We start from the raw sequence: 25890 nt of genomic DNA on the forward strand, positions 1-25890 counted from the left end.
AGTCTGGTTCTGATACTTGCTCTGTTTCTTCAAATTGTGTTTTTTTGACTTTTGATATCCCTTGTAATTTTTTTCTTCATAGCCAGACATGATGTACTAGATGAAAGGAACTGCTGTAAAGTGGCCTTTAGTAATGTGGTGTGAGGGGAGAGGGATGTTTTATAGTCCTATAATTAGATCTCAGTCTTTTAGTGAGCATATGCCTCTGGACTGTGAGCTTCACAAGAGTTTCTCAGTTTTTTTCCTCCCCTCTTAGAGGACAGGATGGCTGGAGTGAACTAGAGTTCGGTATTTCCCTTCTTCCAGGTCAGTTAGGCTCTGATAATACCCCAACAGGTTAGGCTGTGGTTAACTAGTTTCCTCTGAGGACAGACCTTGTTAAGAAGAGCAGAGTTCTTTGGGGTATTTCAAAATGTTTTATTTTCCCCTCACCCTGACAGTTGCATGAGGTGATTTTTCTCCAGTATTTACTGTGGGAACCTAGTCAAGCTCCTGGAGGTAAATCTCACAATATTTTTACCCCCCTCCCCAAAACTGTGTGCTTTTGGAGTTTTTAACTCTCAGAGTTGTCCACACTGAGCCTCCAGTAATTTGTCAGTTACAGATCAGGTTTTCCTACTCTGGCAATGTTCCTGAGGCGGTTTCCACTTGTTGGTCTCTGCTCAGATAAGCCGTGACTCCCTGTATTTGCCTGTCTGTCTCTCCAGTCTTGGGGGCAGTCGTTTGCCCTGTGTCTTCCTCTCTCTTAGGGAATCCCAGAAGAGTTGTCTGCTTTTCAGTTTGTTCAGGTTTTTACTTGTTAATATGATAGAGTAGCGACTTCCAAGCTCCTTACATGCAGAACTGGAAATCATAACTTTCAACTGTATTTTTAACTTCAGCATCTGTACTAGTTTTTTTTTTTTTTAATTTATTTTTGGCTGTGTTGGGTTTTTGTTGCTACGCGTGGGCTTTCTCTGGTTGTGGCGAGCGGGGGCGACTCTTCATTGCGGTACGTGGGCTTCTCATTGCGGTGGCTTTTCTTGTTGCGGAGCACAGGCTCTAGGCGCGCGGGCTTCAGTAGTTGTGGCTTGTGGGCTCCGTAGTTGTGGCTCATGGACTCTAGAGTGCAGGCTCAGTAGTTGTGGTGCACGGGCTTAGTTGCTCCGCGGCATGTGGGATCTTCCCAGACCAGAGCTCGAACCCATGTCGCCTGCCTTGGCAGGCAGATTCTTAACCACTGCGCCACCAGGGAAGCCCTGTAGTAGTTCTTTCCCCTTTGCGTATAAGGGGACATAGATGCAATCAGTAGATTCAAGGACATAGATTGAGTTTTGTCTGTTTATAAATCTGTCTAACTCATATATTTGGACATATTTTACTCAACAATTGTATAAAACAGGAAAGGAAAGATTTGCGTATAACTTCTTGTTGTACACCTTTATATGAATGACTTCCCAATCCAAAAATTCATTATGTCCCAAATAAAACTCCTGTCTCTCCCACTTCCACTCAAACCCAGTCCTCTTGGGTTCTGTATCATTGGTGACACTTCTTTGTCATTCCTCTTTTTCTACAACATCTATCATCCTTTACTTCCAAGGCCTTCATCTTCTTTCATTTGAACTTACCATCCATATAATACTCTCTCGATATTGCCTGCCGTAACAGTTCCTAGAGGTTTTTTTCTAGAGGGTATTAATAAGAAAACTTGGGGGAAAATAAAATTTGGGAAACCTTAATTTAAACAAAATTAAATTTTATTTTTTACTTCAGGGTATCAAGAACTATGAAGGGTCTTGAGGTTTTATTCTACTTGCAAGCTAACAAGTGACCCTGCCACAGTTTCATAGATGCTCACAGATGACATGACACTCCTGGGTTGGAGTTAAAGGACTTTATTACTCACAACAACAAAATCCAAAGTATCAACACTTCATTGCGCTGGTTCCCTAAGCCCCACTTCCCATAGGACAATGCAAGGAAAACGAGTGGGTTGCATTATGGAAGAGGAACTCTAAGCTTTGGGAACCCAAATCTTCTATAAAGGCCAGTAAGCATGCATGCCCATTGCTTTGGAGGGAGACTCTGTTACTATCTTCCTAGGCTGTACAAACATCCTTGAGAAGATCATCCAGAACAAAGGCAGTCAGTGCCTCTGCTCACAAGACATGCATAAACATGAGAAACTGTTTTCCAACACAGGACTTCTCATAGACTTCAACATGCTGAAATGTGTTATTCCTTCCATTCTAATAGTGAGTGTAATATGCAGAATTTCCCCAAGTATTGGACCACTTAATGGAGCATTTTAGTTGTATTCTATGGAACACACTTTTGGAAATAGTGGCATATAGACTAAAGCCAAAATTCCTTAGTCCTCCTCACTTCATGCCCTCTTTACTCCAAACACATAACCACCTTTCCCATATTAATATTATGTCATTGTTTTATTTCAACATTGTTGATCATTTCCTTCAACATAAAGTATCTTTTCTCTCTTGCTCCCTTTCTCTCCACTTTCAAAGTTCTGTTTACCCTTTAAGCCTCATTTCAGATATTCCCCTGAAGCCTTTTCAAATCCTCAAATGTGAGTCAACCCTTTTTTTATATTGTCACACTACTTTCCTTATATTTCTATTATATATATATATATATCTCCAGATTCTATCTTATAGTAGAATTAACCCCAGAGTTGTTTGACAGTCCCTCTTAGAATATACTTACTTATGGGCAGAGCCAACATCCTGTAGCTATTAGTGCTAAGCACATAATAGATGTTCAGTAAATGTCAAACGGATGGATTAATGTTCAATTTTACAGTATGTCATCGTGCTGGTCATATTCTAGTCTCACACAGCTCCATAAATCAAAATCAGTATATTCATAAAACATGCTATAGCCTAAAAGGTTAGTGCATTTAGGCCTTTTTAGACCAAAGGAAACAATTTCTAAAGTTTAAGAACTGCTTTCTCATTCTCTACTATTAAAGCAAGGACTGTTTTGGAAATTAAAAATTGTAATTCCATTTATTTGAACAAGATACACATAAAGAATTTCTATTAGTGATTTGTAAAAATACAAAACCAATTTTCTTCTACGTCAAATACCTTTTAATATCAATGTTCATTTTAGAGCTATATTTAGAATTAGTGGTATAAGGATGGCAGTGTGTCCATCTGTGGAAGAAATTCAAACCTTTCTCCAAAGAACAATGTCATATGCCACAGTATACAAAAGCTAAGCATGGATGAAAAGTGGTACCTACCAAAAACAGTACATCTTATTTTGGTTCTTTAACATCTAAGGATTTTCAAAGCCTACAAGACTTTAAAAAATTTTTAAATTGAGAAAATAGGCATAACATGAAATGTACTATCTTAACCATTCTTAAATGTGGTTCAGTAATGTTCAGTACATTCAGGTTGTTGTACAACCAACCTCCAGAACTCTTTTCACCTCGTAAAACTGAAACTCTTTACACATTAAATAATTCCTTATTCCCTCTTCCTCCAGCCCCTGGCAACTATCATTCTACTTTGTCTCTATGAATTTGACTACTGTTGGTACCTCATATAAGTGGAATCATACAGTATTTGTCTTTTTGTGACTGGCTTATTTCACTTAGGATAATGTCCTCAAAGTTTATCCATGTTGTAGCATGCATCAAAATTTCCTTGCTTCTTAAGGCTGAATAATGTTGCACTGAATGTATATACCACGTTTTATTTATCCATTCATCTGTTGATGGACACTTGGGTTGCTTCCACCTTTTGGCTATTGTGAATAATGCTGCTATCAGCATAGATATACAAATATCTCTTCAAGACCCTGCTTTCAGTTGTTTTAGATTTATACCCAGAAGTAGAATTCCTAGGTCATATGGTAGTTCCATTTATTATTTTTTTAGTAGCTTCCATATTGTTTTCCATAGTGTCTGTACCATTTTGCATTATTTTTGATTTTTTGATAGTAGTTGTCCTAATGAGTGTGAGATGGTGTTGCATTGTGGTTTTGACTTGTAATTCTTTAATGATTAGTGATGTAGAACATCTTTTCATGTGCTTGTTGGCAATTTGTATATCTTTTTTGAGAAATGTCTATCCATATCCTTTGCCCAGTTTTTAATCAGTTTGTTTGGTTTTTAGTTGTAGGATTTCTTTATGTATTCTGGATATTAGCCCCTTATCAGACATATGATTTGTAGATATTTCTCCCATTCCATTGATTGCTTTTTCACTCTGTTGATTGTATCTGTAGCCTACAAGATATTTTTACAAAGCTGATTTGGTAGAAAGATGTTATACTAGTAATCATGGACATACAAATTACAATAATGGTGATACACAATATTCATCCATTAGATCAGCTTTTGGCAAGAATGTGGGGAAACAGATACCTTCCTATGTCTCTGGGTAGGAGTGTAAATTGGTACAGCCACTTCTGAAGGCGAGTTGGCTCTATCCATTTTAATTTAAGATGTTTCTGCCCCATGAACTAATTATTCCATTTCTAGAGAAACATTCTCAGATGTATACAGGGAGATATGTACATGGCTGTTCATTACAACATCATTTTTAATTGGAAAAAAAGAACTAAAATACCAACAATAGCATAATTACTTAATAAACTGTGAGAGTGAGGTCAATATATATATACATACTGTCATGGATAGATCTCTCAAACATGGTTGAATAATAAAAAGCAAATTGAAGAATATTACAGTTAATGTGATACCATTTGTGTTAAAATAAAGCACACACAAAGCAATATTTTATGTTTTCTGTTGGTACATACACATGTATATGAATAAATTCAGAAAGGTCTAGAAATGGTAATAATGGCTGCCAGAATGGACTGGAGTTGGTCCTCATAACCCTGTAATTTTTTATTTTTAATTTCATAAGGGAAATGGATTTCATATATTACCTAGTTCTTTTAGATGCATATATATATTTTAAATCCAGAGGAGGTACAATAGTCCCCTCTATCTACAGGGGATACATTCTAAGACCCTGAAACTGCAGACAATACCAAACCCTATATGTAACTGTATTTTTTCTTATACATGCATACATACCTATGATAAAGTTTAATTTATAAATTAGTACAGTAAGAGATTAGCAACAATAATAATAAAATGGAAGAATTAAAACAATATACTGTAATAAATTTATGTGAATGTGGTCTCTCTCAAAATATTTTGTTGTACAAATTTATCTTTTCCATCTTACCTTTTCTATCTTAATTAAGCACTTATCATTTACTGTGGCTGTAATTTTTGCAATTGAGGTGGAACAGCAAAGTCAGCATGAATTTATCTTCCTTCTTCACAATTTCATGAAGATTCACTCTTACCATAGGTCTTAGCAACCTCAGCATATGATTTTTTTTCTTTCCTTATTAAGTTGAGAACTTTCACCTTTTCACTTAAAGGAAGCACTTTACAGCTTCTCTTTGGGATATCTGAATTGCCAGCATCACTACTCTTGTGTTTGGGGCCATTAAGTAAAATAAGGGTTACTTGAACATAAACATTGTGGTACCAGGACAGTTGATCTGATAACCAACACTAAGTGACTAATGGGTGGGATATGCTGGACAAAGGGATGATTCACATCCTGGGTGGTATGGCGAGAGATTTCATCACACTGCTCAGAATGGCTGCAATTTAAAATTTTTGAATTGTTTATTTCTGGAATTTTCCGTTTAGTATTTTCAGACTGAAGTTGCCCATGGGTAACTGAAACTCAGACAAGTGGGAACTGCTGTATAGCTAAACAAATACTGAAGAGTTTGGCCTAAAGTTTGGGCAGCAGTTTGGTGGCGTGAACACTATCCAGGGTGGGGTTCTTAAGTTTTGCAGACTCAAATTGAATTTTTAACAGTGTAGCCAGAATTTATCTAGCTCTGCAGACTTTGTATATACTCACATTGGTAACCAAAGACCTAATCTTTTAATTCACCAATTCACCATATTTTACTGCCAAGGAGACCAAAATAATCATGTCCACTATCGGTATACCCTCTCCCCTTATGAGAATATCTAAAAATATTACTGTTAGAAGGGTTACTGTAATAAGTATAGAATCAAAGCAAGGGAGTGGGTTATTTTATTGGTTGATGTCTTAAGTTATAATTGTTTTATACAAGCCAATCTCCATTAAAGGATTACCTGCTGAGGGGACCTGAATGCTTGCATCCGTTGGTCAACATCTTTTCCCTGGACTTAGACTTTATTTTCCACAAGTATAGTTATATCACGTCAGGAAAGATATAATGCGGATGAGTAGGTCATAGATTCTTTACCTTAGCAATTCCAGTGTTATCTTCTTAAGAGTACCATGGTCTCATGACAGAGAACAGAGAAACGTGATGCTTATCACTAAACATTTATGAACCTTTTAGAATTGACTATTTCTCATATTGGTTATCATTTCGTATTGGTTTTCACTACAATAGAGCACTCTTTTATCCTGATCTTGTTTCCTCCAAATTGAGAATGTGCTCTAGGGACTTCCCTGGCAGTCCAGTGGTTAAGACACTGCACTTCCACTGCAGGGGGTGCAGGTTCCATCCCTGGTCAGGGAACTAAGGTCCCACGTGTGCCACATGTCACGGCCAAAAAAAAAATAGAGAGTGTGCTCTATTTGGAGCTTACCTAAGCTACATGAGACAATTTTAGTTCTCATAAATGTATTATGTTTTGCATAATCTCTGAACAGATTAAAGTGATTGCAGTATGGGAAATTTTCCATTCTAAAGGAGTAAAATGTTGGTTTCCTAGCTAGGAATTTATATTTGGTAAGTAAAGTGTGCTAGTTAAGGTCACAAGCAGCCTTCGGTTTGAATCCTGTCTCCATCACTTACCACTTTCCTTAGGCAAATCACTTAACCTACCTAAACCTGGGCTTCCTCATCTTTGTAAAATGCCTAAATTTCAAGATAATATTTGCTGTTAAGATTATTTTCTTGGTAATTTATATTTTAACGCAATACTTTTTATTCAGCTAAACATGAATTCAGCCCCAACTTTCATCAACTTTCCTGCAAAAGGGAAACCCAAACGGGGTGATACATATGAGTTGCAGGTGCGTGGATTTTCAGCTGAGCAGATTGCCCGGTGGATTGCTGACAGAACTGATGTCAATGTAAGTTTCCTTGCTTTGTACAGTAGAAAGTTACTTTGTCATTATCCACTTTGAATCTTTATGGGAGGTCCTAATTGGTCTTGTCCCCATATCACTGAGGTAGTGATAGTTTGTCAGTCCCTTCATAAGTAGCATTTAAGAGAATCATCCTGATGAAAGACTGACATTACAAAACATCCTCTATTACGTAGTCAATTCAGCATGGAAACCACTCTTTTGTCCTTGTTAAGCCCATGGACTATCTAGTTGTACTTGGCAAATTCTTCTTAATCTAAAAGATGTTATGTTGTGAAAAAAAATGGCTTTCAAAAAGCAAAAATAGGGCTTCCCTGGTGGCGCAGGGGTTGGGAGTCTGCCTGCTGATGCAGGGGACGCAGGTTCGTGCCCCAGTCCGGGAGGATCCCACGTGCCGCGGAGCGGCTGGGCCCGTGGGCCATGGCCACTGGGCCTGCGCGTCCCGAGCCTGTGCTCCGCGGCGGGAGAGGCCGCAAAGGTGAGAGGCCCGCGTGACACGAAAAAAAAAAAAGCAAAAATAAATAAATAGATAAATAAAAGATGTTATGTTGTGGTTAAAGAGAATATTGTATCCATCCCATTTTCGGGTACATTGTAGACTTTTTCATTAGGATGAAAAGAAAAAGTGTAATTTTTCTTGAAAATGACCACACTAATTTTGATTGCTTTCATTTCAAAGTATTTTGAACTGTATAATTAATGGATAAAATTCATACTTTAAAGTGTTTTTCTCTCCTTTCCATTAGATTAGAGTAATTAGACCCCCAAATTATGCTGGCCCCCTTATGTTGGGATTGCTTTTGGCTGTTATTGGTGGACTTGTATATCTTCGAAGAAGCAATATGGAATTTCTCTTTAATAAAACTGGATGGGCTTTTGCGGCTCTGGTAAGTGAATTTTAGAAGAAAAATTGCTTGAATAAAACTCCTAATATTACATTGTTAGGTGGCATTTTGTTTATTTCTTACCTGTGGGAAAAGATTTGATATATTTTTATTTTATACCTTAAAATCAGTTTGTTTCCTCCATTATCTCATTAGGATGGACAGAGCTTGAAGGAACTCATTGTACCCAGTTTTTATTCAACCTGAAAGACTGTCACCCCTACAAAAATCTCCAGTTCTTTTGAAAATATTCTTCTAAAACGGTTTTCAATATTCAATTTTAAACTTGTGTCAGTTTATTTATAATGTTTAAACAGTGTTTTCCTTTCAAAGTAAATATTATTGATTCTTGTGATCCTTGTGATGAAATATAAGCCTTTTATCTTTTATCGTTTATCTGAAAAAATTTATTTCATATATTACTTGAGAGGGTGCACTTTTCATACACCTATGAGTCTAATCAAGGTGGGAACAGCTACACCATGTTATATGAGTATTTCATTACTTTTTGTTTCCTAGTGTTTTGTGCTTGCTATGACATCTGGTCAAATGTGGAACCATATAAGAGGACCACCATATGCTCATAAGAATCCCCACACAGGACATGTGGTAAGGGAAAGTCCAGGATTTCTTTTCATCTTATACCAAAGTTAACCTTAATTATTATTATCCTGTGAGATCAGTGCCAGAGTATGAAGGAACTAGATTTAGTTTTGACTTTTCAATCTCTTTGTATTAATGAACTTCAATTGCTAAAAAGCTGTGCAGTACTCTTAAAAGTGGGAAGTTCCTTATCCCATTTGGTAGTTCTTTTGAGTAAGGTGGCTAAGAATGAAAGTTAGCCTTCAACTAAATAGAATAATAGATGATCAAGTACTTGAGCATCTATCCTTTCTAGGCACTGTACTAGGTATTACTAGGTATAGTGATAAGAAAAACATAGTCCCTGTTTTCATGGAGTTTATTTTACTGTACCTCATGGTCTTCTACACTGAAAAACTAGTTTTCTCATATATTCTGTTGTTGAAAACACAGTATAAGTACAGTGAATAAGTACAAATAAATATAAGTACAAATAATGATAAATAACAGAAATAGCTTTCATTTTAATCAAACTTTTTACTGATGAATGCTACAGATCCAATGCTTACATACATCAGGTAAATTATTAATTTCATAGTGTTTGAAAGTAGTCAATTTTAGGATTAAATCACCAAAATTTACTGTATATTTAAAGATTAAATTTTGTCCTTTTTTCCCCCAGAATTATATCCATGGAAGCAGCCAAGCCCAGTTTGTAGCTGAAACACACATTGTTCTTCTGTTTAGTATCCTCTTTACAATAAGTTCTTGGTGCCACATTTTAATTTGTCTGTTTTCTTACATCCTACAGCATTTGGTTGAGGCTGCTCTCGTATTAGTGCAAGTCATAATATCTTTGGAATCATATTACTGTGTCATCTGTCTTAGCCTGATCAGCTAAAGACCACCAGGGACAAACCTGCAAGTCTGATAAAGCCAAGCTTATTGGATCATTGCTACAAAGGAGACTACAAATCAGAGGGACCATGCGATATCTTACCTAAGGAAAGATAGAGTTGTTATAGGATTTAAGGAAAGGTGGAGCTTAGATGAAATGTAAATGAAGCAATGTTTTGATGAGCTCAAAGCAAAGCCAGGCTAAGTGTAAAGGGATCAGAATCAGGTCTGGACTGTGAAGTGAACCCAGGGTTCTGTTTCCTGGAAACTACACCGTTCAGATAAATTTGGGAATTTGTCTTCAGAAACTCCTTTTTTTTTAAATTAAATTTATTTATTTATTTTTGTCTGCATTGGGTCTTCATTGCTGCATGTGGGCTTTCTCTAGTTGTGGCAAGCGGGGCTACTCTTTGTTGCAGTGGGTGGGCTTCTTGTTGCAGTGGCTTCTCTTGTTGCAGAGCACAGGCTCTAGGCGTGTGGGCTTCAGTAGTTGTGGTACATGGGCTCAGTAGTTGTGGCTCGTGGGCTTAGTTGCTCCGCAGCATGTGGGATCTTCCCAGACCAGGACTCGAACCCGTGTCCCCTGCATTGGCAGGTGGATTCTTAACCACTGCACCACCAGGGAAACCCAGAAACGCCTTTTTTAAAGCTCTGTACTTTGGTTGTAAATTGAGGCTACTTAGAAATTGTACTTGTAAATTGAGTAACTTAGATCCTCCAGTCCAGAATGGAATGTTTCCTTCTTACTGATATAATTTGAATCAGTCTACGATTTTAGAGAACAAGGTTCCTCATTGAGTAAGAAAACTGTAGTTACTCAAAGACAGGGTTTATTTTGACATTTTACAGCTGCAGCATGCCCTACGGAGAAATACTATTTCCTGTAAACTGTGCAGCTACTTTATATAGTGTTGGCCCATCCTCTTGAATGGCAGGGCAGATTTTTACTTTCTCACATCTGAAAATTGATGTCTCTGTAAGCTGAAGAATGGGTAACAGTGATATCAGATAGGTAGCAGTCTACATTTCTTAGTATTACTGATCATAGTTTACCTACCTGAATGCATAAACAGTGACTCTGCGGAGCAAATCAACAAGGGGAATAAATGTAATGTTCCTAGAGTTGCGCTTCTCAGCCAAGGGGTCCTAACATTGACATACAGGAATCAATTGTAGCCCAGGCTGTTAGAGAATCTGCCCAGTGACTTGGTGGTAGTGTCATTTGCCCTGCCTTGTCATCCCATCATCTAGATGACTAAGAGGAGTTCCATTTTTTATAGTTATAGACATACTTCACACACAGTTTGGTTTTTTAATGTATTATAAGCATTTAATAAATTGTATATGGCCTTCAAAGTTACAAAAGTGCATGAGAATTACAGAGCAATAAGAAAATATTGGCAAGGAAAAGGAAAAATAGTCATCATTATCAATGTCTTTATAATGGATATATCATAATTAAATTATTCTCCTATTGGTGAATATTGGAAAGAATGTTTTCTTGGGTATAAAAATAATTGACAGCATTCCCTGGTGGTCCAGTGGTTAGGATTCCAGGCTTTCACTGCTGGGGGCCCAGGTTCGATCCCTGGTCAGGGAAATAAGATCCTGCAAGACACGCGGCACAGCCAAAAATAATAATAATAATTGGCATATCTCTGAATTTCCAGAAGTATGAAACAGAGTGTGTAAATCTGTCTATTGCTCTTCGTGTTTTGTCCAAATTGTTTTCCAAAAGGCTTTTGCTTAAATTTAAGGGTAGGAGGGACTTCCCTTGGCGGTCCAGTGGTTAAGATTCTGTGCTTCCAGTGCAGGGGGTGTGGGTTCAATCCCTGGTCAGGGAACTAAGATCCCACATAGCACGCAGTGTGGCCAAAAAAAAAAGGCGGTGGGGTAGGGAGGTTTGCTGCCAGAAATATATATGTGCCCTGCTTTCCCTGGCAAGTCCTAACCATCGTTATGTATTATTTTTTTAAACTGCTAATTCAGTAGGCAAAGAAATTGTTTAAATGTAGCTTGGACAATAATAATCAAAGTAACAAACATTTTTCCGCAATTCTATACTTATGCTTCCTTTTATACAAATATCTTTGCCTTCATCGTATATAATGTACTTTCTTCTACTGGCTCTTTTATTTTTTTATTGAAGTGTAGTTGATTTACAATATTTGTGTTAGTTTCAGGTGTACAACATACTGATTCAGTTTTTTTCAGATTATATTCCATTATAGGTTATTACAAGATATTGAATATAATTCCCTGTGCTATACAGTAAATCCTTGTTGCTTATCTATTTTATGTATAGTAGTTTGTGTTTGTTAATCCCATAACCCTAATTTGTCCCTCCCTCCCTCTCCCCTTTCATAATCATAAGTTTGTTTTCTATGTCTATGAGTCTGTTTCTGTTTTGTACATAGATTCATATATATTGGGTTGGCCAAAAAGTGCCTTCGGTTTTTAAGTAAAAATAAAAGACATTTTTCATTTTCACCAAGAACTTTATTGAACAAAATCTTCACCCTTTTGTTCCACTACTTTCTGCCATTTTTCAGGCAACTTCATAATTCCATCCTCCCAAAACTTTTTATCTTTTTGAGCAAAGAATTGTTCCAGGTGCCTTTTACAGTCTTCCAGGGAATTGAAATTTTTTCCATTAAGAGAATTTTGTAAAGACTGAAATAAATGGAAATCCGAAGGTGCAATGTCTGGTGAATAAGGAGGATGAATCAGAACTTCCCAGCCAAGTTGTAACACTTTTTGCCTGGTCATCAAAGAAACATGCGGTCTAGCGTTATCCTGATGGAAGATTATGCGTTTTCTGTTGACTAATTCTGGACGCTTTTCATCGAGTTCTGCTTTCAGTTGGTCTAATTGGGAGCAGTACTTGTTGGAATTAATCGTTTGGTTTTCCGGAAGGAGCTCATAATAGAGGACTCCCTTCCAATCCCACCATATACACAACATCACCTTCTTTGGATGAAGACTGGTCTTTGGTGTGGTTGGTGGTGGATCATTTTGCTTGACCCAAGATCTCTTCTGTTCCACATTGTTGTACAGTGTCCACTTTTCATTGCCTGTCACAATTTTTCTTAAAGACGGAACGTTTTCGTTACTTTTCAGTAGAGGATCACATGTGGAAATACGGTCAAGAACGTTTTTTTTGCTTAACTTATGTGGAACCCAAACATCAAAGCGATTCATATAACTAAGCTGGTGCAAATGATTTTCAGCACTTGTTTTGGATATTTTGAGTATGTCGGCTATCTCCCACGTGGTATAACGTTGATTGTTCTCAATTAATGTCTCGATTTGATTGTTATCAACTTAAACTGGTCTACCCGACCGTGGCACATCGTCCAGCGATAAACCTCCAGCACGAAACTTTGCAAATCACTTTTTTTGTTTTTATAAATTTATTTATTTATTTTATTTTTGGCTACATTGGGTGTTCGTTGCTGCACACGGGCTTTCTCTAGTGGCAGCGAGTGGGGGCTACTCTTCATTGCGCTTCACGTGCTTCTCATTGAGATGGCTTCTCTTGTTGCAGAGCACGGGCTCTAGGGAGCACGGGCTCAGTAAATTGTGGCTTGTGGGCTCTAGAGCACAGGCTCAGTAGTTGTGGTACACAGGCTTAGTTGCTCCATGGCATGTGGGATCTTCCCAGACCAGGGCTTGAACCCGTGTCCCCTGCATTGGCAGGCGGATTCTTAACTACTGCACCACCAGGGAAGCCCCGCAAGCAACTTTTGACATGTTCGATCAGTCACAGCACCTTCTCCATACACTGCACAAACCGTTTTTTGCATTTCAGTTGCGTTTTTACCTTTCTTGAAATAATAAAGCATAATATGCTGAAAATGTTGCTATTTCCCCCATCTTCAGTATTAAAATGGCTACACAAAAATTCACCAATTTTGATTAGTTTTTTTTAAATGCATGCTGATATGACAGCTGTCACATACAGTCTAACAAAATTGTTTCAAATGAATAAAGACAACTAAGTGCTACTAGAGCCATCTTACGGAAAAAACCGAACAAACCTTTCAGCCTACTATATATATATATATATATATATATATATATATATATATTCATTTATATGCATATACTCCCCTCCCCCACATTCTGTGATTTTGATGTCCTGTTTTACATCTTCATGCTTAACCTTTTACTGTTTATTGTAGTTACAGTCACTTTTAAAATTTTTTAAATTGTTTTTTAAATCTATGTACTGGTTTATTATTATTTTATTTTATTTTATTTTTTTGCTGTACGCGGGCCTCTCACTGTTGTGGCCTCTCCCATTGTGGAGCACAGGCTCCAGACGCACAGGTTCAGCGGCCATGGCTCACGGGCCCAGCCGCTCCACGGCATGTGGGATCTTCCCGGACCGGGGCACGAACCCGTGTCCCCTGCATCGGCAGGCGGACTCTCAACCACTGCGCCACCAGGGAAGCCCTGTACTGGTTTATTTAAGTGATCTTAAACCCTTTTATATATTTGCCTTTCCTCTTGTGGTTTTCCCTTTCCTATAGATCCTTGCTTCTTTTCTATTTAGAGAAGACACTTCAATATTTCTTTTAGGGTAGGTTTAGTATTGCTGAATTCTTTTAGTTTTTGCTTGTCTGAGAAATTCTTTCTCTCTCCTTCTATTCTAAATGATAATCTTGCTGGCTATCCTGATTTCAGGTTTTACCCTTACAGGACTTTGAATATATCATGCCACTCCCTTCTGGCCTGCAAAGTTTCTGCAGAGAAATCAGCTGATAGCCTTATGGAGGTTCCCTTGTAACTGACTGTTTTTCTCTTGCTGCCTTTGGAATCCTTTCTTTATCTAGTTCCTTGTTATAATGATCTGCATTTCTATCGATAATCTTTCTTAATTCAGTTATTTTTATTACCACCTTTTTGAACTTGGGGTCTACTAGACTGGTGAGCTCTGTTTCATTATTTGTTTTCTCTGGGGATTTCTCTTGTTCTTTTCTTTTTTGTGGTAGGCGGGCCTCTCACTGTTGTGGCCTCTTCCGTTGCGCAGCACAGGCTCCGGACGCATAGGCTCAGCGGCCATGGCTCACGGGCCTAGCCGTTACGTGGCATGTGGGATCTTCCCGGACCGGGGCACGAACCCATGTCCCCTGCATCGGCAGGCGGACTCTCAACCACTGCACCATCAGGGAAGCCCTCTCTTGTTCTTTAATTGGGAGTAGTTCTTCTGCCTTTTCATTTTACTTAACATTCTCTGTCTCTATGATTTCAGGAGAAACAGTTATCTTCTGTGGTCTTAAAGGGGTGTTTTTAAGTGGGAGCATCCCGGTGTAGACTATGTGTGTCCAACGTTTTTGCTGCGAGGGTGGTTTTGGTGTGGATACCAGCCACGTCTTTCCTCAGGATGTGCTGGTCATTATCCCCTTGATGGGGGTTTTGGTTGGTGTTGGAGTATCTAGAGACTATGCAAGATATGAGGTGGGCTTCCTCTCTGCTCCATGGCTATCCCTACCCTGTTAGGGGCAGGGTCTGCTCCCCAGTTCTTGGAATAGAAGCCCTGAGGGTCGGGTTCAATCAGGCTCCACTGCCCTTGAATGCGTGCCCTGCCCCATCGGAGGTGATTGCTGAAGCAAGTGAGGCCTATGCAGTCACAGAGGACTTATGTGCTGCCTGTGTAGCTATCCACAGTTCCGCTCAGAAGCAGTCCAAGGTTGCGTCCCTTTGTTGTGTTTGTCCCAGATCTAGTGCAAGGCTGTGGGGGTTGGAGCATTGTGGCTGCAGGAATTGAGGTGGCTGCACTGCCATGAGAGATCTGGGCTGCCTCTGTGGCAGTCTTCTCCCAGGACCTGTCTGTCCCATATCTAGAGCTAAGCTAGGGTGTGGAGTTGGCAGAGCCTAGGTGCCACTGCGATAGGAACGACTGTGTACACCTGGACCACACCCCAGGCCCTCCAGGCAGTCTTTGCATAGCTAGATGAGTCCTCTCCCAGGGCCTGTCTTCCTGAGATTTCAGCGCTTAGCTGCTGCATGTTCTTGTGGTACCACCCTAGGCAACCTGGTCTGTCTCTGCATAGCTAGACCAAGTCTTTGCCCAGATCTCACGCCAGGCTGTAGGGTGGAGTGAGCACAGCCGGGGTGTCCGCCCCTTCCGGTTGGGGTTGTGGTGTGGTGACAGACATCAGTGCAGGGCTCACTCTGCCCTGATGGTTAGTAAGCCATCACTCGTGTGCTCCTTGCAAGTAGAGTCTAAGCTTCTGTAGCCCTTTTGTCTGTCCCAGCAAATTTCCTAGCAGGCAAGGACTGGGATGCCCAGACTGTGACATGACCTGCTCACTCCCCAGGGTGAGGATCCACCCATGCGGACCTTCTCTTCCTTACAGATCCCTCCAGGAGGAGTAGGTCCTGACCCAACGCCTTTTTTTTTCCTGACCTACCCGGTTAAGTGGAGATCTTCCTTTCAGTTTTGGTTGTATAGGATTTCTTCTGCCAGTGTCTAGTTATGTTTCCATGAGAATTATTCCACATTTAGATGTATTTTTGATATGTTTGTTGGGGGAGGTGAGCTCACATCCTCCTACTCTGCCATCGTGAACCCCAAACCTACTAGATCATTTATTTCTTTTATTTAATTTTTTTAATTAATTTTTTTCAATTTATTTTTGGCTGCGTTGGGTCTTTGTTGCTGCATGCAGGCTTTCTCTAGTTGTGGTGAGCGGAGGCTACTCTTCATTGCGGTGCAGGGGCTTCTCATTGTTGTGGCTTCTCTTGTTGCAGAGCACAGGCTCTAAGTGTGCGGGCTTCAGTAGTTGCAGCACATGGGCTCAGTAGTTGCAGCACGTGGGCTCAGTAGTTGTGGCACGTGGGCTCAATAGTTGTGGGTCGCAGGCTCTAGGGCATGCGGGCTTCAGTAGTTGTGGTGCGTGAGCTCTAGAGCACAGGCTCAGTAGTTGTGGAGCACGGGCTTAGTTGCTCTGTGGCATGTGGGATCTTCCCGGACCAGGGATCAAACCTGTGTCCCCTGCATTGGCAGGCGGATTCTTAACCACTGCACCAGCAGGGAAGTCCCCCTAGTAGCTCGTTTAGTAGCCTAGTTCCTGTATGTTATGTAATACCACCTCCTCTCTTTTCTATTTAGTTCTCTCAGGGTAACATGTCATCATGATTATGTAATTATTTATTATTTATTGCTTGTATCCCCCCACTAGAGTGTAAACTTGTCCAAGGAATGGTCTGTATTTCCTCTAACTTTGTGACTCCAACTAATAGTGCCTCCCTATAATAGGCAGTAAAAGTATAATAGTAAAAGTTTAAAGAGTCTATAAATGAAATGAAACAATACATATGGAAGTGCACCATAGCTCTTGATAGCTGGACCTTGGTGGTATACTGTAAGATGGAAAGCTCATAGACCATGATACAGAAGCAAACCATTCCAAAAACAAAAGTCTCAACCATTAATCAGAGTACCTATAGCCAAAGCCTATAGAAATGATCAGTCTTTATGCTTACATGCATACAAAGAACCCCAGTAAGAAAAAAAATAATCACTGGAGAAGACAACTTGGCTAAAAAACAAAAAACATGAATGAGTTTATGCCCCTTTCTGTTTAATTATACCCACATGAGGTAGCATACAATATGCATGTGTATATGCATAATTAATATGAGCATTTTAAACTGCTGTTTGTATTCACCAAACTGCAGGGTGAGTCTCTCTTTTCTACTAGAACACATTCTCTTTGTTTCAAAATGTGATTTTTCTTATTTTACTGTTCTGCCATGCCATGTGTTACCTTTTGCACGAGTAAGTCTATTTTGTATTTATATAGCTTCTATATTAAGCTGAATAAAAGTGAGGTTATGGCTCGCAGGATTTTCTCTTTTTATTAGAATAGGACAATTTAGGTAGTTTAGTAGTAATTTGTGCTTTAAAGGTTAATTATTGAAATTCTGGAAAATTTTGATAAGTTATTTTTCAAATAAAAATTAGTTGCTATTCTTTTTTTTTTTTTTTTTGCGGTACGCGGGCCTCTCACTGTTGTGGCCTCTCCCGTTGCGGAGCACAGGCTCCGGACGCGCAGGCTCAGCAGCCATGGCTCATGGGCCCAGCCGCTCCATGGCATGTGGGATCCTCCTGGACCAGGGCACGAACCCCTGCATCGGCAGGTGGACTCTCAACCACCGCGCCACCAGGGAAGCCCAGTTGCTATTCTTTAAATGGTGTACGTTTCAAGTGTGTTCTTTTTTGGAGGGTGGTTGAAATATTCAAAATGGCTATTTAACTTTTTTAAATGTGTATGAGATTGACGCAATAGTTGGAAGAATGTTCCAGAAGTTTATTTCAAAGTACAATTTTAGAGGAAAACTCATATTTCATCTATGAGTTTAAATATCAGTTTTAAATACTGATATCAGACAGTATTTAAAAACAAATATCAGACATTTGTTTAAAATATCAGTTTTTATTTGTGCAAATAAAGTAATTTTCTAACCTTAATTTTTTATTTTATCTTCATAGTAAATAATTGTCATACTATGTAGACACCAGATTATGTAGTTATAATTTTTTATAATTGAGAGTAGAAGGTTTATATATTTATTCATTCTATATTATTCTAGAAATATTAAAGTTGTATGTTATTTTTGTCTGTGTGAATTTCTCCTTAAACAATTTTTCTAAGATGGTGGGGTTACCTTAGGGATGGTGCTTTTATGTGAAGCTGCTACATCTGACATGGATATTGGAAAGCGAAAGAGTAAGTCATATCATATGCCAAAATGTAGCAATTCTGCCTTTAATACAGAAAAAAGAATGTCCTTTTAATCACTTCCCCTCTTAGTTATATTATTTTACTTCTTTATGATTATAAAAATAATATGTGCTCATTGTAGAAAATGTGGGGGAAAATAGGAGAATGAAACATTTCGGGGGAGAGTTACCCATTGTTCCACCATTGAAAAGCTAATAATTTTAACGTAATATAAGTTCCTTCCATTTATAAAAACATCTTTTCAACTGTATGTATAATACTTTGAATCTTATACCACCCCTTTTTAACCAGAGTTAAAATATTTCACTAATACTTTCCCATTCATAATTTTTAATTTATAATCTATACTGTAATTTACTTAACCAATCTGATTTTGTTAAGTGTTTACTTTTTTCCTAACTTTCATTATAATACTTATTTAGTGACTATTATGGTGCATATTAAACTTTATCCTCTTTCATATTAATTCCTTAAAGTAGAATGACTGTGTGGTCCTGTGTATGAGTATTTTCAATTATCTTGATGTTTTAAGCTGACGATGCCTAATTCTTTCCCCAAATATTTTAATAATTTAGATTCCTACCAGTGGTATTTCAGAATGCTTGTTTCACTGTAACTTTATCAACATTAGATAACCTCATTAAAAATGTGTATGTGTATATTTGCTAATCAGATAAGGGGGAAATACATTATTTTGTACTTCTTTGGTTATTAGTATAGTTGAATATTTTCTTAGATGTTTATTAGCTGTTTGTGTTTTCCCTTCTGTAAAATGTCTTTTGCCATTTATGTATTAGAGTCTTACTCCTTTTCTTATTGGTTTGCATAGACTTTTTATATATTAGAATATTCACACACTGATATTTGTTACAAAGAAATGCAAACAATGTAATTTATGTCTAAGAGTTTTACATGAAATCAGTCTAAGAGTTTTCTTTTTATGGTTAAAGAGTTAAATGTCATCAAAATTAACCTAGGTTAATAAATCTATTTACTTTTTCTTCTAGAAAAAAGATGATGACATTGGATTTTAAATTTGGGAGATATGTATTTTGCTGAATTGAAATGAATTTTTACATATTAGAAAAATAGAACTAATGTAACAATTTTTTATCTAGTCAATATACATCCTTTCATTCCTGACTTTTGAAAAATTGCCTATTTCAGTATTCATTATTGGGGAAAGGCCATCTGGGTACTACACTGCTGGCATGAATTTAAATTGTAAAACATTTTGGTGACATATATTAAAATAGTCACAATTTGATCTACTTCTAAGATTCTAACTTAATGAAATAGTCACAAATAGTAATAATATATATTTCTTTAGTGCCTATTATGTACCAAGAACTACCTGAAGCACTCTTAGATACGTGGAAAAAGTAGAGTACAAATATATATTCAGAGTGAAACTGTATATATACATGTATGTGTGCATTTGATTAGGGAAAAAAAAGACTTCTCCAAAGAGCATGTGTTAATACTCAGATATAATATATTTAACATTTACATTTTGGCCCCTAATCATATTGTGTGAAAATTTTAAAAGGAAAAAGAATTATTCTCGAAGTATAACAAAACTAAAAGTTGTTTTTGGTATCGGCCAATAAATATGGAGCTCCAGTTTCCCTGGAGCTTCCATTGCTGTAGCACACATGCTTTCCCACACCCCTCCCTCTATGCTTCTTAGCCAGTCTTAGTCCAGGGACTCAAAGAGCCTCATGTTATGGGAATCATACTTGAGCATTGTAGGGTCAGCATCTAGAGTTAAGGTTGGTAACTGCTATGCTAAACCAGAGCATGTGGGATTAATGGAGAGAGCTATGAATTTAGGACTAGGAATCTGGGCAGGTTTTTTCCCCTCATAATTCAAATGAGGAATCCATGTTGAAGGAGTTCCTCATACAAGCAGTGTAGTTACCAGTGAATGAATAAAATACTTTCAAGTAAGGCTTTCACAATGATATTGCCAGATGTCTTTAGGTGAATATTTATCAATAATAAATAAGATCATACTAAGAATTTAAAAGAAGTTTAATAACTGAGTGAGTTATTTTCTTGTCAGTCATAAAACAGTGTATTTAACACTAAATTCTTGACTGTGATGGCTTTAATAAAATTCATTATTTCATACAATTAAATTACACAAGTATGTAAATGGAACTATTCTATTATATTGTAATGGAGCAAATTAAAGGAGAAGGCAGACTGCTGAAGATATAAGAATGGGGATGAACTTTGTTGTACAGTTTAGATTTACCAGTAAATTAAAGCCCTTGCTTTTTACTCTTGGAAGTATAGCCTACAAGTTATGCTCTTGCTCTTTATTATGCTTAACATGCTCATTTTACTGTCCTTTTATTTTTCTGCAGTAATGTGTGTGGCTGGTATTGGACTCGTTGTATTATTCTTCAGTTGGATGCTCTCTATTTTCAGATCTAAATATCATGGATATCCATATAGGTATGATTATTTTTCATTTATATAGTGATTATCTATACTTACAATGATTAGAGTTGATGTTGCTTTATAGTATTTTTGACTGTATTGCCAAATTACTCTAGCTTCTAAAGCAAAGAGGTAGGCTTTAATTTAGGTATGTTGCATATAGAAATTAAAATAATTATGATACAATGAACAATAGCATGTGATTTCTCAGGAACATCATTCAGGGTTATTCTGACATCTCCTAATTTAACCTAGAAATCTATCAAACACATAATGATTAGGACATTTTATACCCTGTCTACTCATACAGTTCCTTATCTGCATACTTTACGTGTTTTTGAGGACAGAATTATTTTTCTAATGTTTTTTAAAACTTCTCACTCTACTTTTCAGGCTCTTTAGCTGGCATAAACAGAACATTTGATTAGAATCCAGTTTGTAGAGTGTATAATAAGAAAGAGTGTTTAAGAAGGTCTAATTGGCTTATAATGTTCATAGAGATCTCTAAGGCTCAGGGAAGACATTATTCTCCTGGTTATAAGTTCTTGGTTTTATTCTGTTACTAGCCAAAATAAATGTACCAGTACACAATGGGGAATGTTGTAAGTTAGTTTTATAATCTGAGTGCCATTTACTATAATTCCTATTCTTTTACTACAACATTGTCCTGTTGTATAAACGACTATGAACACTAAAGGTAAAGTATATCAAGTGATATTTTTGAGACACATTCATTCTTCGTATTTTTAACACAAGTTTTTAGTAGGTAATTTTGAAACACTCCCTGATCAGTTCATTATATTGTCACATTCCTAAATGCATTTTGATTAGTGAACAACTTAATCTTCTTTTGCATTTTCTGCAGAGTTACTTAATTTTAAGACCAAAACCTACTAGAACTTTGATCCTTGACTTATAATCCTCTAGCTTTATACTTTTATTCTTCTGTGTATGTACATTTTAAAATAATTTATCCCCTATAGAATACTAGCTGAGATACAAGGGTAATCTTCTGCTCCCCAGAAGCTGGGACTTCTGTTACGTATTTGATCACCGTGGTTGATTCAGTTATTAATTGGTGTCTCCAGGAGATATTTTAATTCGAAGTTATTTCTATTTCCTTTTCTCCTAAGACTACCTCAATATCTCAGTGTTTCTCACTTTTTGTGATTGATACTCAAAGTTTATTATACATGTACCCAAACGTTCTTTGATCTGAAAAAATCAAGATATTTATTAGAAGTAAAGACTACTTTTCTTTCAGAGACTAATAGATTGGTATATATTTTTGTTTCAGCTTTCTGATGAGTTAAAAAGGATTCCAGAGATATGTAGACACTGGAGTAATGGAAATTGAAAAATGAAAAACGTGTGTGTGAAAAGAAGAATGCAATTTGTGTATTTTGTATTACCTCTTTTTTTCAAGTGATTAAAATAGTTAATCATTTAACCAAAGAAGATGTATAGTGCCTTAAGAAGCAATTTTCCATCAAAATCATGAAGTATTTGGATATGATTCTCCTCTTAACCTTCCCTTCCCAGTAAACTTTGTGGAATATTTAATTTAGTGGAATTAAATATTTTTAAAAAATTTTAAAGCTACTACTTCATTTTAGTTACAACAAGGTTCAAAACTGCTTTAGTTAACTTTTGACCATCTGATTTTTTATTATCTTATCCAAAGGTGTGGGGGGCAGTTCTGATAACAACATCAAGAATCCATTCTTAACTTTTCCATCTTTGCATGGATGTGTATACTTTGCACATCTTTCCTTTTGGGCAGAGAAATCATATGTGCTATGTGTCTTCTGAAAATGGAACACCATTCTTCAGAGTACATGTCTAGACTTCAGAAAAAAAGACTAGCCAGTCCTCCTCCATCTTTCCTCCTGAAATGCAGTGCAAACTATGCTTCTTGGTAGCTGTAGACATTAAGAAATATCTCTAAATGCAGGATTATGATTTCTGCATGAGTGTGGTATTAACTACCTGTATTTGGAAAGATTTCAGGCTCATTCTGTCTCCCTAGTTTTCTTTTATTTAAGGTGGGCGCCTTTCTAATAAAAATGTAGCTTAGTGCTAAAATCAGTGTAAATTTTAAATGGTCTAAAACGTTTCTGCAAATTAGAGCTCATCACTTATTTCATTTGTACCTAAGAGAAAAAGCTAGGTTCATCTGGTTAAGTTGATATCTGTATTACAGTTGCAACATATTTCATTAACCCTTGTGTTTAGGAAAAGGACTCCCCTAGATTGGGAAAATAAAATCATGAAATATTAAGCTGTTGCCTGTGAATAGAAAGTAAATGTTTCTTGAAAGCTGTTCTGGTTTTTGCTATTATTTTAGCCTTCATTTTCTCACTTTAAGTGGAGAACAAAGTAATCATTTGAAGAAGTTTTGAGTTTTATCTTTTTTCTGTCAGTGAAAATAACCGTATGTGCTAACCAAATTTCTGTGAAGAATGGAAGTTGATGGTTATCATTAGATCTAGCTATAACCTCCCCCATAGTTATAAAGAGTATCCAGAAATGCCACTGTTAATGGAAATATGAGAATTCTGATAATGAAAAAAATGTTTAATAAATCTTAGAAGTATTATTACATTAAAATAATACTGTGACTGCCTGCTACTATTTACCATCTGATAACTCTCCCACGTGGTCTGGAAGTCTTATATAATAGAGGTTTGAAGAAAGAGATGGATATAATTGCCTAAGAAGAAATGTTGTATGTGGGGGTTTTGTTTTTGTTTTTGTTAGTAGATTTGGTGGGTGAGGGGATATTTACTCTCTAGTGGAGCCTGTTTTTGTTACTCCACTGTAAATTGTATGATTCTGGATTCCTTATCTGCTGTTCTTGTACTTGTCTCAGGCCAAGTAAATTTATGCTGTGATTCTTATGAGACTTGTATGAATATACCCTGATTTGTACATACTAACGGGGGGAATATTACTGCCATGTAAAATGTATAGCTCCAGATAATTTGCAACGAACATTGAAAGAATGACAGTTTTTTTTGTATTTGTTTTGTCTCTTAAGAGCACATTCTTCTTCTTTAAGGAAGGAAGTTGCATTCTGGCTAAAATCTGTAGAAAGCAGATTTACTACACTTAGAATAGTGTTACTTTTGTGGAAATGTTGAAATTAGCTTTCATCTGAAGTGCCTTAAGTAGACTCTTAATTAACTTTTCTAGCAATTGTTTAAATATTATTTGTTATGCATTTAAAAATACTATTTAAAATGACACATTGTAGTGACAAAGATAACCAAATGTCTGGCTGTTTGCTTTTTGATCATATCAATAAACTTTTACAATCTAAAGTCTGAGTTTCTGGTTAACATCTAAGGAGAGGTGAATTTAAAACACTAAACTAGAATTGTAATATTAGGATGTACCATTTTGAAATTATAGTTAAATTTCTTATTGTCCTAATGACAGTGAATTTGATAGGCCAATTTACTTAGGTATTTCTGGACTGAGATACATTCTTCCAGGATTCCATACATTATCCTTCATTAATGCTGTCACCCATTAGATTAGTCAAAACAACCAATATAAGTAAATGAATGACTGTTTTCAATGGTTCATTACATTTTGCCCTAGTCAGTGAATGCTGTGACTAGGTAATTCCCTTTTGGCACTAATTAATTTGAAACAGTTACCCAGACAGATTATCAAGTTATATAAGACTGGGCCGCAGTAAATTTGCAAATATGGAGTAGAAGCACTGGATAGGAAGTAAAGAAATCTGGCTTTTAAACAGCTTTTGGTCCTTACTTTGTTTCTGTCTAGCTATGTGACCATAGGCAAATCAGTGAACCCCTCTGGACCTGTTTCTTTATTCTAATGTGAGTGCATTGGATTAAACCACCTCAGTGTTCCTTTCAGCACTACTGTTCTATGATGTAAAATATTAAAGATGTATTTCAATTTTGAATGGATATCATTTATGATATTCAGCTTTGGTGTTGAATTAGATCAATTGAAATGCAGGGTGTTTTGTAGTCAGATTTCGGAAGAAGCTATGAAATGCTTGTGGAAGCCATTATAGCTGAAAATTGTTTAATAATATGCATTGAAATCTTTTTTTAGAAAGAATACACTTGAAACAATTATGTTAATATCAGATCTTGATTTAAGTGGGTTCTGCCCAATTTTGAGCAAGGATGAGATGAATAACTGTAATAGTATGCTAATATTATAGAAAGTCAAAACCAAAGGGACCTTAGATACCATTTAATCACTCCCTTCGTTTTGACTGCTAAAGAAAACCTGCCCTAGAGAGGTGAAGCAATTTACTGAAGGTTATTCCAAGGAAATTCCTACAGGTTTCCTATTTAGCTGCAAATTTCCTATGGATTAGGTTTCACTTCAGGATACAAATTACTCCCTGGAGAAATGGAAACCATAGTTAGTCTGTCTTGATTGCTTCCTGATATCTAGATTGCAGGGACCTAGGGAAAGGGGAATGGGGAGTTGTTGCTTATAATTAGAGTTTCAGTTTTGCAAGATGAAAATAATTCTGGAGGTTGGTTGCACAACAGTGTGAATGAACTTAACAGTACTGAACTATACGTTTAAAAATGGTAAAGAAAGTATATTTTATGTATATTTTACCACAACTCAAAATTAAGACAAATACTATTGCCTTGGCACCAACCCCATATTAGCATATCCTTACTGACACCACTTTGTATTTGATCATTGTCCTGAAAATGATTACAGCTGAATAGAGTATGACTCATGGTGGGAATGTTGGAGTATGGTCTTCAGGCTCTTTGGGTGACAATTTAAGAACATGCAGATAAACCCTGCCTTCAGAATCAGTGATGAGTATATTCCTATGAGTGCTTTATAAATAATGACTTCCAGCTGAAAAAAAGAAAAACAAAGTAAGATGTGCTGGCTCCACCAAATACCCAGACTCAGAAATGATGCATTTGGTCTGAACCTTCCAGTTTATAATGCCTGGCTGTGGCTCTGTGGCTAGCAGTTGTACCTAGAGAACTTTGGGTCTGAAGTTCTTTTTATGATCATCAAATAAAATAAATGCAATATTTTCTCTCCCTCCAAACACAGCTTGAATATTATAGTCTCCTGGAAGCTTTCCTGACCTCCCGGTTTGGGTTTTATACCCTTCCTCTCTTCTTCGATGCATCTCTGTTATCCTATCTT

The 25890-nt window shown here is 37.0% G+C and overlaps 1 protein-coding gene across 1 annotated transcript in view; it reads left to right on the forward strand.

The window, feature by feature from the left end:
• MAGT1 (magnesium transporter 1) overlaps window positions 1–24029 on the forward strand; it is a 47752-nt gene extending 23723 nt beyond the window's left edge. The window contains exons 4-10 of the mRNA XM_060002272.1: window positions 6990–7130; window positions 7892–8032; window positions 8549–8638; window positions 9294–9357; window positions 18175–18249; window positions 20637–20727; window positions 22010–24029. Of these exons, the coding sequence (XP_059858255.1) occupies window positions 6990–7130; window positions 7892–8032; window positions 8549–8638; window positions 9294–9357; window positions 18175–18249; window positions 20637–20727; window positions 22010–22025 (618 nt within the window). The 3' untranslated portion in view covers window positions 22026–24029. The remainder of the gene's footprint in view (window positions 1–6989; window positions 7131–7891; window positions 8033–8548; window positions 8639–9293; window positions 9358–18174; window positions 18250–20636; window positions 20728–22009) is intronic.
• The last annotated feature ends 1861 nt before the right edge of the window (window positions 24030–25890 follow it).

Source organism: Delphinus delphis, chromosome X, assembly GCF_949987515.2.
Source record: "Delphinus delphis chromosome X, mDelDel1.2, whole genome shotgun sequence".
In the NCBI taxonomy this organism is placed as follows: domain Eukaryota; kingdom Metazoa; phylum Chordata; class Mammalia; order Artiodactyla; family Delphinidae; genus Delphinus; species Delphinus delphis.